This window comes from Garra rufa, chromosome 1 (genome assembly GCF_049309525.1).
Source record: "Garra rufa chromosome 1, GarRuf1.0, whole genome shotgun sequence".
Taxonomy (NCBI): Eukaryota; Metazoa; Chordata; class Actinopteri; order Cypriniformes; family Cyprinidae; genus Garra; species Garra rufa.
The window spans coordinates 26,394,631-26,409,488 of record NC_133361.1 but is presented as its reverse complement, the minus strand read 5'-3'; the positions used below and the strand labels follow the sequence as shown (position 1 = coordinate 26,409,488).

At 35.2% G+C, this 14,858-nt stretch overlaps 1 protein-coding gene across 1 annotated transcript; it reads left to right on the top strand.

Moving 5' to 3' along the window:
* The first annotated feature begins 7,453 nt into the window (after positions 1-7,453).
* lpar2a (lysophosphatidic acid receptor 2a) lies at positions 7,454-12,011 on the top strand. Its single transcript, XM_073849533.1, has 3 exons — positions 7,454-7,628; positions 8,056-8,976; positions 11,582-12,011. Exons 2-3 carry the CDS (start codon positions 8,235-8,237, stop codon positions 11,914-11,916), a joined length of 1,077 nt encoding a protein of 358 aa, XP_073705634.1. The 5' UTR covers positions 7,454-7,628; positions 8,056-8,234; the 3' UTR covers positions 11,917-12,011.
* The last annotated feature ends 2,847 nt before the right edge of the window (positions 12,012-14,858 follow it).

The following is a 14,858-nucleotide window of genomic DNA, read 5'->3' as shown; positions in this document are numbered from 1 at the left end:
TTTCACAGACAATTTATGGGGCAGGCAGCGAGCGGATCGTGAAGAAAGGTCAGCTGAAATTGACACTTTATGTTTTAGGCTAGAAATCGCTGATACAACCTTTAAGAATACCCTTATAATGTATTATTAATACATGAACCCACAAATATTTTTAACAAATATAAATGTACTAATGTACCTTTTAATAATATATGAATACTTTTTTTAGCTTAATATTAATTAACATTAATAAATGCTATTTAATTATTGTTCATGTTAACTAATATAGTTAATGTTAACAAATTAAACTGGATGGCAAAATTTTAAATATTGTGTGTATGTGTCTGTGTGTTGATTTTAATTAACCCTTTCAATTCCGTAAACTTTAAATCCAAACTGGCAGAGGGTTACTGTGAATGCATGCGCCAACTGGGCACCGTTTTCCTGATGCTATCGGGATGGTGACTGCGCATATGGCGAGGGCCCGGTCATCGCTGCTTGCAGCTTTAATTATTATTATTTTTTTTTCAATGTTTTTGGGGATTTCGGGGCCCTTAACATACACGAAAACTCTTGAAAATTTGCACACACATTGGAACCTGCGGCCATCAGGGCTGGACAGACTTTGACATGGGGGGGTCACCTGGGGGGGGCGTGGCACAGCGTTAAAAATTGCGAATTTTGAGGGACTCTGGAGCGCACACCAATTGATCTACAGTCACCAAAATTCATACACATATAGACCTCATCCGGCCGAACAACTTCCGTGCTCACAGTCCGTGCTTCACCAAACAGGAAGTCAGCTATTCAGGGATGTCTAAAAAGCGCATGCAATGGAATTTGAAATACTCCTCCTAGACCTTTCCACCGATGGCCACCAAACTCGGTCAGCATGATCTCAAGACATTGGGGACGCAAAATTGCCAGGGGATTTTTGATATCTCGAACGGTTTGGCCGTGGCGGGGCGACAAAGTTATGGCGAGAAATGAGAAACAGGAAGTGTCTAATAACTTTAACACACTTTGTCTGATTTTGACCAAACTTCAGCAGTTTGTTCATCTTATGATGCCGATCACAGAGATGTGACTATTAGGAGTCAAAGTTATAGCGCCACCAACTGGCAGCACAAAGCGCAACGTTTTCTAAATGCTTTTAAATCAACCTTTTAATTTTACTCAATTTGCTTCAAACTTCATCTCAATAATGTTGAAACACGGCCAATGAGAATCTGTGAATTGCATTATCGATAACTTTTATCATGTTGCCATGGCAACGTGTCAAACTTTAACTTTAGCTTTTTGTGTTTTGGAGCCACTTAAAATAATCAGAATTTCATGAAACTTCACACACACATCTGTATTAATGATATTTAGACACTGATAAAAGCCCATAAATGGGCGTGGAGCAGGCGCTCCATAGCGCCACCTTTTGACAAAAGTTGGGGGTTTAGTTTGTCCTACAGTCACCAAACTCGGTACATATATTGATCTCATCAAGCCAGAAACATTTCTAATTTACACCCATTAGCTACGATCGACAGGAAGTCGGCTATTTTGATTTGAATGTGGATATTTGGAAAAATCAGGCTGTGGAATTTTATATACTTCTCTCGGGAAAACCAACCAATTCACACCAAACTTTTTTGACATGATGCCAACATTCTGAAGATTCTAAATTGCGAGCAGATTTAGGATATCTTGAACGGTGTTGATGTGGTGATTGATTGAAATCGGAGTAAAAAAAGATAGCCGTAATTTTATTATATCTTTAAAGTGCAGCATCCAAAGTCTTTGAAACTTTTTTCATACAGACTACTAGTCATTCTGATCAGACAACGTTCATTTCATAATTATACAAAGATCTATGAATTAATGAAAATTAAAAAACAAATCTGATCCCTCTCTGCTCTGCACTTATGTGTGTGCGTGGTAAGTGGGTGTGTGTTTTTTGAGTGTTAGGGTGACAGTGGGGAGGGGGGATGGGTGGAAAGAGAGAGTCAGAGAGGAGGAGATAGAAGGGAATATTTAAACTCTTGGTTGTTTATTCATTAGGATGTGAATTAGGGCTGGGTATTGTGACCAATTTGGCAATTCGATTCAATTGTTATTTTTATGGTTTCGATTCGATTCAACTCGATTCGATATCGATTAGCTATCAATATTTCATTTAAAATGTTAGTTTTGCAGACATGGGATCACTATTTTGATATAAATGCTGGTAACTTAAAACTCCCCTACTTAAGTTTATTACTGAAATACACATCTACATTAATAATAGGGTGCACACAGTTGTTTATTTTAAACAACTTTTATTTTAAATGAATACTGTAACAAGAAGTCATAAATATGTGCATCCAATGTACACCATGTAAACAAACTGCAAAATGCACATTACTGTAAAAAATAAAAAGACTAAATGTGCAACAGTGAAATCTATTAAGAACTTCAAACATGTTTAAGAATTTTTTTTTTTCTAAATTCAAATCAGGCCCATCATAAAGCCCTTGTCTGCATATACAAAACATTCTAACTGTCCATAAAACTAACAGTTCTTAACTACAGCCTGATAATTTTTGGTCACCAGATTTTTTTTGCAAAAAATTTACACCCATTAGCTACGACCAACAGGAAGTCAGCTATTTTGATTTGAATGTGGATTTTTGGAAAAATATAGCTGAATAAATTCATATCACTCATAGCAGAATCAGACACCAAACTTTGTCAACATGGTGCCAAGATACTGAAGATGTTAAAATGTGAACGGCTTTGGGATATCTTGAACGGTGTTGATGTGGTGATTTATGAATGTAACAGTAAAAAAGATGGAGAGTTATTTCCATATATCTTTAAATTGCATTATTCTAACTCATCAAAACTTTTTACATATAAAGAACAAGAAATTCTTAGGAAATACGTGTAGTTTCAAAATGTTATCATGCTCAGAGGCCCCAAAAACATTAAAAGTGTCATATAAATTGTCAGATTAAAGCTCTAGTACCAGGGATGAACACTAGAGGCCCTCATAAGATAAGGAATCGTTTGAACAATAATGCTATTTAGCTCATTCTCAGTGTATAAGAATGAAAATAATCCATAGAATCAGTTGATATGTACTGTATTGTCAGTAGACTTTTACATAGTTATTTTGTATAGGTGCTTAAAGAGCATTAAAATATTTTTTTTAATCTTTTAAGGAAAAATTATATGATTTATATACATATATAGACTCTCACTGATAGAACAAAAAATCTTATAAGTATGACACTATACTGCTCAGTTCACTTAATTAGAATGAGAAAACAAATACATCAACTAAGTTATTATGTATTTATTTTTAATATATTTGTTTATAATTATTTCACAGATGCTTATGGATCATTAAAATAATATTTAAAAATGGTTGTAGATCATAAAACATGGTAACTATTTAAAATAGGGTCTTTTTTGTTAACAATGGTTAATGAACTAACACACGAACGAACAACGAACAATATATTTGTACTCGATTTTCTTCAAACTTCATCAGAATGATGTAAAAACACGGCCGATGAGAGTCTGTAAAGGCGTCTCTGATGCATCAAATGCTGTTGCCATGGCAAATAAATAAAAATACAAAATACATTCAAATATTTGTTTCCTGGGTTTTTGAGGCAGATAGCGTGCCTAGAATTTCATTTTTCATTTTCAATTTTCAATAATTTATTATATATTTAAAGTGCAGCATCCTAACTCTTTGAAACTTTTTTCATACAAATAACTATTCATTCTGATTAAACACAGTTCATTTCATAATTATACAAAACTCCACGAATGAAAGAAAATTAAAAAACATATCTGATCTCACTCTGCTCTGCACTCTATGTGTGTGTTTGTGTGGTAAGTGGCTGAGTGTAAGGAGGCGGGATGGGTGGCAAGAGAAAGAGTCAGACAGGAGGAGAGACAGTTAGGCTTAGTCCAAAGGGTTACTGTGAATGCATGTGCCAACTGGGCACCGTTTTCCTGAAGCTATCGGGATGGCGACTGCACAGTCGGCGAGGGCCCGGTCATCGCTGCTTGCAGCTTTAATTCTATCTTATTTTTTAATTTGAGTAGTTTGTTTCTCACAGACAATGAGGTTTTTGGTAGACTGAATATAGCACATGAGTCATGTGGCCTACTTTTGAGAACCTTTTGTAATACTTTTATGGCATTTTAATGACACTTTAATAGATAATAGTTAATGATGATTTCGGAGTCAGACAGTCTGAACGGCCATTCATTTTGTTTGTATGCAACAAAGCAGGACAATTTGCTAAATGTATCTTTCTATTATATTTATTCTTAACTACAATATTTTTTTTTTTTGTATAGTGGGCTCACACTTACATTATGATTTGGTCAGTTACCCGGATGCGTGGCCATACTGGCGATACTCGGATGTAAACAACAGCATTGATTGCACCATTAATGTACTACTGAATACGTTGCTCTGCTAATTTATGCTGTTTAAACCACTGAAAAAACGTGTGGAGGCTGCTAAATCATATAGAGAAGGACTTAGTAAGCAGGAAAGGGCATGATATTTTGACAAACTAAAGGTAATAGGTGGTAAAGATACATACAAGCAGTATTAGTTAAGATATTAGCCTAATATTTCACCTAACTGACTGGAAATGATGAGAACAAACACAAATGTGACCCTGGACCACAAAATCAGTCTTAAGTCGCTGGGGTATGTTTGTAGCAATAGCCAAAAATACTTTGTATGGGTCAAAATTATTGATTTTTCTTTTATGCCAAAAATCATTAGGAAATTATGTAAAGATCATGTTCCATGAAGATTTTTGGTAAAATTCCTACTGTAAATATATCAAAATGTAATTTTTGATTAGTTATATGCATTGTGAAGAACTTAATTTGGACAACTTTAAAGGTAATTTTCTCAGTATTTAGATTTTTTTGCACCCTCAGATTCCAGATTTTCAAATAGATGTATCTCGGCCAAATATTGTCCTATCCTAACAAACCATACATCCATGGAACGCTTATTTATTGAGCTTTCATATGATGTATACATCTCAATTTTGTAAAATTTAACCTTATGACTGGTTTTGTGGTCCAGGGTCACAAATGTTGTCAAGATTCTTGTCCTGGAAATCCTGGTTCAGTTTGGCCAACCTCAAACACCTTTTGTTCCTCAGACAGTTTTTTGCAGTCTTCTTTATTTGTTATAACTTTTGGCAGTCTATACTCCAAATCGACAATTAGACAATTTTACTTTCCTTTCCTTCCTTTTCAAATGTTTTTCCCGGTTTGACCGATTAGTAAAACCCAAAACATGACAATTTTCAGCAGCAATAATCAGCAAAATAAGCACGTTTAGTTTGATGAAGCAACATGAAAACACTCTACAGTGATGACAAGAAGCCTGTGTATTATATATTTTATTATCTTTATATCCAAGTAACAAGTAACATTGCATTTGTGACCCCAGACCACAAAACCAGTCACAACCAGTCTTTATTTTTTGTTAATTGAGATTTATACATCATCTGAATAAATAAGCTTTCCATTTATGTATGGTTTGTTAGGATAGGACAATATTTGGCTGAGATACAACTATTTGAAAATCTGGAATCTGAGGGGGGCAAAAAAAAAATCTAAATATTGAGAAAATCGCCTTTAAAGTTGTTCAAATAAAGTTCTTAGCAATGCATATTACTAATCAAAAATTAAGTTTTGATATATTTATAGTAGGAAATGTACAAAATATCTTGATGGAACATGATCTTTACTTAATATCCTTATGAATGTTGGCATTAAAAAAACTGATCATTTTGACCCATACAATGTAATTTTGTATTTTCTACAAATATACCCGTGCTAGGAAGAAGTTTTGTAGTCCAGGGTCACATTTTTTCACATTTTACAATAAATTTCATGAGGATCAGTGGTTCAGATATCAACTATTCACTTTTAAAGGTGAATTCCAGTTGATGTTGATACTTGTTGTCTGATTTTTACTTCCAATTTTACATTAGGAGACAATATCTTTCCCAATTTTTACTAGTAACATTACTTACCTGCCTTTACCGCTATTTTACTTGTTTTATGTCTACTTTATAATTCACATAAAATATTACTAGTACATTTGTGAACCTGGATCCACAAAACCTTCTTAAGTAGCGAGGGTATATTTGTAGCAATAGCCAAAAACACACTGTATTGGTAAAAATTATCTATTTTTCTTTTATGCCAAAAATCATTTGAATATTAATTAAATATCATGTTTCATTAAGATACTTAGTAAATTTCCTACCCTTAATATATCAAAACATATATTTTTGATTATTAATATGCATTGCGAAGAACTTCATTTAAGGACGACTTTATCAATATTTGGAATTTTTTTGCACTCTCAGATTTCAGATTTTCAAATAGTTGTATCTCGAACAAATATTGTCCTATCCCAACAAACCGTACAAATGGAAATGGAAAGCTTATTTATTCAGCTTTCAGATGATGTATGAATCTCAGTTTCAAAAATGGCTAGATTTGTGGTCCACATTTTACAATATGTAAGTAATTTACCCAGTTCTGGTCTAGTTTATAACTTCACTTAAGAGGATGCAGGTTTGAGATTTTAGGCTTTTGGTTTTTCATAAAGTGTTTTTTCGGACTAGTGGAAAGAAAACATCTAAACAACACTGTTAGGTATTTCTTTTATAGCACTTTATCTATTTGTGTCAAAAGATTTCAGTTACAATGGATACTTTTTAAGGCCATTTTCTCTAAATTAGTTTGAGCCATAAATTTCCACTTCAGTAGCTTTGCACACACCAAACATTCAATTTTTATTTCTGTCTATATCCTGAAGGTTTTAACAGAGGGATTTGTTCGTATATAATTTGCTTGATTTTATAAAACAGTTTTTTTAATTATGGCATGACAAAATGAGATACCCAAAATCCCCTCTGTAAAATATGTATAATATGTAAAAAAAAAAAAAAAAAAAAAATTTTTGAAACTGACTTCAACAAGTGTAGAGATTTTTCTACTAGAAATGTATTCTAGCGCATATTTCATTAAATAATGCCCCATTTGCGTATTTAAACCTAACATTTTAGAAAACTTGTAACTTGATAACTATTAGTTAACCTTTTTTTTTTTACCCTATTCACCTTTACAACATTTTAGTGTCTAATAAATTATACATTTAGTATAATAATAGTATATTTTTTTAGTAAGCAAAACTTGAATAGGTACTAATACCTAAACAAGCCTTGTCTATAGAAACACATGAAATCTAGTTGCTGCCATATGGATTAAAGAATAAATATGAAACCGGCTTGCCATATACACACTGTAGCAGATTCTGGAAAATGAATTGAAACATCTACTTTCTGAATCTGTCACCGAACGTTTTGAACAATAGTCCCGCGTTCATTGGATCTCCGGGCGGTGAGTTCATCAAATCAGGTTTCAGGGAGGCGCACAAGGGGATCTCGGCGGATCTCAGATCTCTTGTTCTTCACGCGAAGATTTCTCCACGAACTCCGCCAGATGAACGTTTCCGGCGAGCGCCCGAGCGAGTGCCAAAAACATCGACACACGGCCAACTCTGAGCTGCTGTTATGTGGGTTTTCTGTGTTTGCTCTGAGGCTCTGACGGTAAGTGTTTTTGTCTAATGTCATGTTTGAAGTAGCTGTTGTTGTTTTCTGTGCTGACAACCGAGCCAAACCGTACAGTGTAACTTCACCTCTGCAGTGGCGAAAGAAGTCAGTGTGTTTCTGAGCAAGTTAAAAACCGCGTCCAGTTCTCACTTAATTTAAGAACTAAGCGTAACCACAACAAATTTCATTTCTTGTTCTCGTTCTGTTACGTTTACTCTGAAAACTCGTGTGTTTAAGTAATAAACTATGCGGTTAATGGGGGGCTAAACTTCATTAACTACTTGGTTTACTTAGCCTAATGTGCGTCTAATAAAGACTACTTGGTGTCATATCCTTTACTTTCTTGTTAAAGATTAACCTGCTCCCTTGTTGGACTTATAAGGACAGATAAATGTTGTTTTCCTCACGTCTTCCTGTGTTTTAGGGTTGGAAAACAATAAAAGACACGCCTTGTAAGCAGCAACACCGGCACGTTTTTGATATGTAAAGCATTATTTCAAATGGCGACTGAGCATACCTTCAGGATTACAGCATCAGGAAAAGCAGGCCAGACTGGCAACAACTAAACAGCACAACTGATTTACATTAACTACTTCTCTAATAATGTTATTTAACTCTACCTGTGAGGCTTATGGCAATCCAGTGGCCTTCTTCTACAACAATACTGGCAAGCCCATCACTCCGAACTGGCGCACTCATGACTATTTCGTGATCGCTCTTGGGCTCCCGATTTGTGCCTGTATTATCCTGTCGAATATGTTGGTCATAGTGGCCATCATCATCAACCGGCAGTTTCACTATCCCATTTATTACTTACTTGGGAATATGGCGGCGGCGGACCTCTTCGCCGGCATTTCGTATTTCTACCTCGTGTTCCACACAGGGCCGTGGACCATTGAATTATCCGTCCAACAGTGGTTTATTCGGGGAGCTTTGATCAACATGAGCTTGACTGCGTCAGTAGTCAACCTGTTGGCAGTGGCGGTGGAGCGCCATCAGACCATCTTCACCATGCAGCTCCACAGCACCATGACCATGCGGCGTGTGGTGATGCTCATAGTCACCATCTGGTTGGTGGCCGTCTTTATGGGTTTGGTGCCCACCATGGGCTGGAACTGTATTTGCGACCTGTCCAGTTGCTGCACGGTGGCGCCGCTGTATTCCCGCAGCTTCCTGGTGTTCTGGGCCATCCTCAACCTCTTGGCCTTCTTCATCATGGTGGCCGTCTACACGCACATCTTCATCTACGTCCGCCGCCGGAGCCAACAGATGTCCCCACACACGGATCAACCCTCCAACAATCAGACTGTTATCAGCCTCATGAAGACCATGTCTATGATTCTGGGTAAGGCCTTGACTCTTATGTAGACTGAGATTACTCCTTGTGTGTTGACTGAGTGAAAGCTTGATTCTCTGCTTTGGAAACTCATTTGAAAATTGTGTGGTGAACTACTGTTACTTTGTTTTTGCCAAAAACAACAAGTCTGTCAACCCCAAAACAAGTTTACCAAACCGGTTTGGCTCAGATGAGCATATCTTGCACCTGGTTATTTTGTACCTTGAGCTGGAAGCAGTTGTTTTAGCTGCCCTAAGATGTAGTGAAAGAAATGTATTGACTGAGCACATGGTGCTATTGTGAGTAAATATGCATAAAATGTGACCATAAAACCAGTCATAAGGGTCAATTTTTTTTTTTTAAATTGAGATTTATGCATTGTTTTAATGTGTATATAAGCTGAATTAATAAGCTTTCCATTAACGTATGGTTTGTTAGGATTGGACAATATTTGGCTGAGATACACCTGTCTAAAGTTTTCTCAAAATATTGAGAAAATTGATTCTACAGTTGTCCAACTGAAGTTCTTAGCAATGCATATTACTAATCAAAAATGATGTTTGGATATATTTATAATTGGAAATTTACAAAATATCTTCATGGAACATGATCTTTACTTAATATCCTAATGATTTTTGGCGTAAAAGAAAAATGGATCATTTTGACCCATGCAATGTATTGTTGGCTGTTGCTACAAACCCGTGCTACTTATGACTGGTTTTGCGGTCACAAATCATGTCACATGCAAATTATACTTTGTAATTAAACTAACAGGTATAAAATATCTTGAAATGAGAACCCACATGACGCAGTTGCATTAAAAAAAAAAGTCATGACCAATTAAAAGTAATGGACAAACTTCAGGAATGGCCAGTCATAATGATCTTATCAGATCTTATCTTTTTATGACAAGGAAAGAATTCTGTCCAGGTTGTAAAACATCATCTAGTGATATTGATCAATTAATGATTTGTATAATCAACATTATAAATTCTTTGTGTATGTAAAATATATTTTTTAAGTTTTTGAACAGTAAGATTTTTAATGCTTTAATAGAAGTCTCATTTATTTCATCCAAAGTACAGCAAAAATATTTTTTTTATATATGTTTTTACTATTTAAAATAATTGTTTTCTATTTAAATATTTTAAAATGTAATGTATTCATATGACTTCAAAGCTGAATTTTCAGCATCATTACTCCAGTCACATACCCTGGAAATCCAGAGGTCTCGCGAGAGCACAATTTGAATTGTCTCTGCATCTTAATAGATTAGGGTCTGGATTTATCCAGGCTACCAGTCACATGATCTTTCAGAAATATTCTAATATTCTGATTTGCTGCTCAAAAAAACTAATAATAATATTATTATTGTTAAACTAAGTAGAATTTTTTTTTCAGATTTCTTTGAATAGAACATTCAGAAGAATAGCATTTATCTGAAATATAAATATTTTGTAACATTATGAATGTCTTAAGCATCACTTTTAATCAATTTAAAGCATCCTTGCTAAATAAAAGTATTCATTTCAGAAAAAATTGCTCAACTGTTTTAAATATTGATAATAAATGTTTCTTAAGCAGCAAATCAACATATTAGAATGATTTCTGAAGGATCATGTGACACTTGAGACTGGAGTAATGAAAGCAGTTATTTTAAATAGTAAAAATATTTTACAATAGTACTGTTTTTGCTGTACTTTGGATTAAATGCAGGCTTGGTGAGCAGAAGAGACTTCTTTAAAAAACAAATCTTACTGTTCAAAAACTTAAAAAAAAATCTAAATTTTCAGCATCTTTATTTCAGTCTTCAGTGTCACATGATGCTTCAGAAACCATTTTAATATACTGATGTTGAAAACAGTTGTGCTTAATATTTTAGTAAAAACCAAGATACATTTTTTTTTTTTCTGAATTCGTTGAACAGAAACTCAAAAGAATTATAGATAATATATATTATAGAATTATATTTAATCAAATGAATGCATTCTTTTTACATGCCATTTGTGACCCTGGACCACAAAACCAGTCACAAGGGTCCATTTCCATTGATGTATGGTTTGTTAGGATAGGATGATATTTGGCCGAGATACAACTATTTGAAAATCTGGAATCTGAGGGTGCAAAAAAAAAAGTGAGAAAATCACCTTTAAAGTGGCCCAAATGAAGTTCTTAGCAATGCGTATTACGACTCAAAAATTAAGTTTTGATTAATTTACGGTAGGAAATTTACTAAATATCCTACATATTTTTGGCATAAAAGAAAAATCGTTCATTTTGACTCATACAATGTATATTTGGCTATTGCTACAAATATACCTGTGCTACTTAAGACTGGTTTTGTGGTTCAGGATTACATTATTTGAATCGTTAAATTGCAACTGTTGAAAATGCTACTGCTTTGTTCAGTTAGTATGTGTTCTGTAAATCTCTTGTTTGTTGTAGAATTTCATTATCAATTGTTCACAGTGTGGTTCAGCGTTTACTGTATGAAACGTTTTGCAACATGATGCATTTGCATGCTGTGGTGGTTTGCACCTTGTAAACCAAACCATACCCGGACCTGCACTCATGAAGTCTTTCTTTTATTCTGTGACCCTCTCTCTCTCTGCAGGTGCCTTTGTGATCTGTTGGACGCCGGGTCTGGTGATTCTGTTACTGGACGGTCTCAGTTGCAGCGCTTGTGACGTTCTTAGATATGAAAAGTACTGCCTGGTTCTGGCCGAGTGTAACTCTCTGGTGAACCCCATCATCTACTCGTTACGGGACACGGACATGAGGACCACCTACAAACGCATTCTCTGCTTCCCTTGGAGAAGAATGCGCCAGCGCAAGGGGCCTTCTGGCATCCGCTTTGAGCCTGTGAAAACAGGGGCACCCCCAGAGAAAAACAGTAATAACTCTACCACTTTAGAGCCCGTTTCTCCACAAAGCCTATTGTCTTTATAGAAAAAGTTTTTCTCAGTGTAAATAAATGACTTTGTATTTGCTCAGTGAAATGATCACAGCTTGTACAAAGAGTAAATAATACTTCATTTTTGATAGCTTGTTTTGGTACATGTTTTTGTCTCTTTTCGACAATAGATGTATTAGGGGTCTTTGTGTCGGTTAGTTACGAGGCAGAGGCAGCTTGGCTGCTCACAGGAAGTTTTTCTTTTCCCAAAGCACAAGCATTAATATTCATAAAACAGCCCTTTTTGGGCCATTCTGTTTTTTTGGGAATGAGATCAGAAACTGAAAAATACCAGGTCTAAAACTGACAGCTTTAGTGCTGCATTTTGGTGCTGTTGTTTTTCAAACTAATCAGACTTGCAGAGTTTAATGTTAAAGTGGCCATATCACACAAGAGTAGTTTTATTTGCATGATTAAAGTTCAAAAACATTATTTTTCTCACACTGTACATTCCTGCAGCAGCTCTTTGTTTGCTTTAAAAGGCACCTATTATGCAAAATCCACTTTTACATGGTGTTTGCCTATAAATGTGTCTCAGTGTGTGAACCCAAGCATCCTACAATGATAAAAATCCACTCACTCCTTATTTTTTTAAATTCTCATTGAACTAAACCTCATTAGATATGCAGTTTTGATTCTCAAAGCAGTGTGATGTCACATTGTTTAGGCCACACCCACTGACCAAAAGTCCTGCATTGCCCTAGTTTATGTCCTCAGCGAGTTGTTTGTTTGTACACTATCCTCCATTTTCTCTGCTCTCGAGAAGCTTTAACATCAATGTCTCATGAGCAATACCAGTGTTCTGTGTTTGGATAGAAGACTGAACCAAAGAGTTTTCATTTTCTCCCAACATCTTTGTCCACTGAGGACGCAGTAGATTTCTTTTAGTTTTTTGATGTAATGCGCCTAAAAATCTACCTGAATACGTTTATCTGCACAAATCATGTCACTCCAACAACAGCGGTTTAGTGCTAAGATTACGAGAATAACGTCAGAATACCATGAGAATAAAGGGGAGTTTCGAGAATAACGTCGGAAGGGTCCGAGAATAACGTCTGAATGTTTCGAGAATAACGGCGGAAGGTTTTGAGAATGACGTCGAAATACCACGAGAATAAAGTTGGAAGTTTTCGAGAATAATGGCGTAAGGTTTTTGAGAATGATGTCGAAATACAACGAGAATAAAGTTGGAATGTTTTGAGAATAACGACCGAATGTTCCAAGAATAAAGTTGGAAGGTTTCGAGAATGACGTCGAAATACCACGAGAATAAAGTTGGAAGGTTTCGAGAATAACAATGGAATGTTCCAAAAATAAAGTCGGAAGTTTGAGAATAAAGTCGGAATTTTTGAGAATAACGTAGAAATACCACAAGAATAAAGTCGGAAGTTTTCGAGAATGACGTCGAAATGTTTTGGAAATAAAATTGTAAATACGAGCATGAAGTTGAAATGTTTCGAGATTTAATTTGTAGCAATTACCAGATTAAAATTATAATATTATGAGATAATATTCTAGCCTATTGCGCATGCAAATGGCCCTGATTGAGAGCACTGGGAGATATTCTCAGAGATAGTCTCAGCTTTCAAAATCTCTGTTTTATAGCAAAATACAAAGAATGTCTATTACATTAATGTGTTTTTCACGTGTCACAGATCGCTGTATTCGCTTCAGTTTAAGTGGCATGTGAGTCAATCATCTTTCCAATAATTAGACATTCGTTTCATTAAATTAGGCTATACTGTTGTCCCCCCCATGACTTCTGATATTCCTTCACTTTTACTTTGCCATAAACCTGAAATTAAGAGAAAAAAAACATTTGTAATTTGTATTTCATGATAAAATTGACAGAATTTGAAAGCTGAGCTGTTACATTAAAAGACAGACTGCTTTGTGAATGTCATGTTGTTACAGTGCTTCGCTAACTTTTTAACCATATTTGTGTGCATACGTCATAGAAATATTTTAATTGATCAGCACCACAATGTAACATTATGCTGTTTTGTTTCACTTTTGGCATGTTTGGCCTGCCATATGTATGGCTGAACATTGGTTCTCTCGCTCCAAGTCATGTTGCTTCTACCAACTGTTTATTGCTGTAGGTATGCGAAGCAGAGATGTATACGCTACGTCCTATTCTGAAGACCGGGCAGGAATAAGCAGCTCATTTGCATTTAAAGTTATACACACCAAAGCAGCTTTTTGTTTTTAAGATATGCACCCCAAAAAGACATTTCCACGTTGTAATAACTGATGTGTTTTTTCTTTTTTTAGCTGAAACTTCAGACACATTCTGTGCACACCCAAGACCATTAAAAGTTCATATGACGTGGTTCAACCGTAATGTTACACAAAGTATTCTTGTAGCTTCATTAAATTGAGGTTGAACCACTGATGACACATGCACTATTTTAATAATGTCCTTACTACTCTTCTGGGCCTTAAATGTGTCAGTTGTGTTGCTGTCTATGCAGGGTCAGAAAGCACTCGGATTTAATCAAAAATATCTTAATTTGTGTTTTAAAGACGAATGGTCTTACAGGTTTGGAAAAACATGAGGGTGAGAAACGAGCGACAGAATTTTCACTGAATTTGCATGAACGAGCATTTGTTAACAGGGTATGACAACTAGTTTTCCCTTTGAATTAAATCTTTTTCTAAGCCGAATGGCAGATATTATAGTTTTAATTATAAACTTCTCATGTCATTTTGCTTTCGCAAGTATCTTGATGTTTTCCAGCGCGAATAACTAAAGGTCTTACAAGACAAAAATAAAAAATACAACCATATGTGACCCTAGACCACAAAACCAGTCATAAGTAGCACAGGTATATTTGTAGCAATAGCCAACAATGCATTGTATGGGTCAAAATTATTGATTTTTCTTTGATGCCAAAAATCATTATCCTTAATATCAAGGATATTAAGATTATGTTCC

Excerpts from the sequence above, each read along its gene's own strand:
- lpar2a (XM_073849533.1), top strand. The coding sequence starts at position 8,235 with ATGTTATTTAACTCTACCTGTGAGGCTTATGGCAATCCAGTGGCCTTC. Across the intron at positions 8,977-11,581 it reads GACCATGTCTATGATTCTGG|GTGCCTTTGTGATCTGTTGG; the intron begins GTAAGGCCTTGA and ends CTCTCTCTGCAG.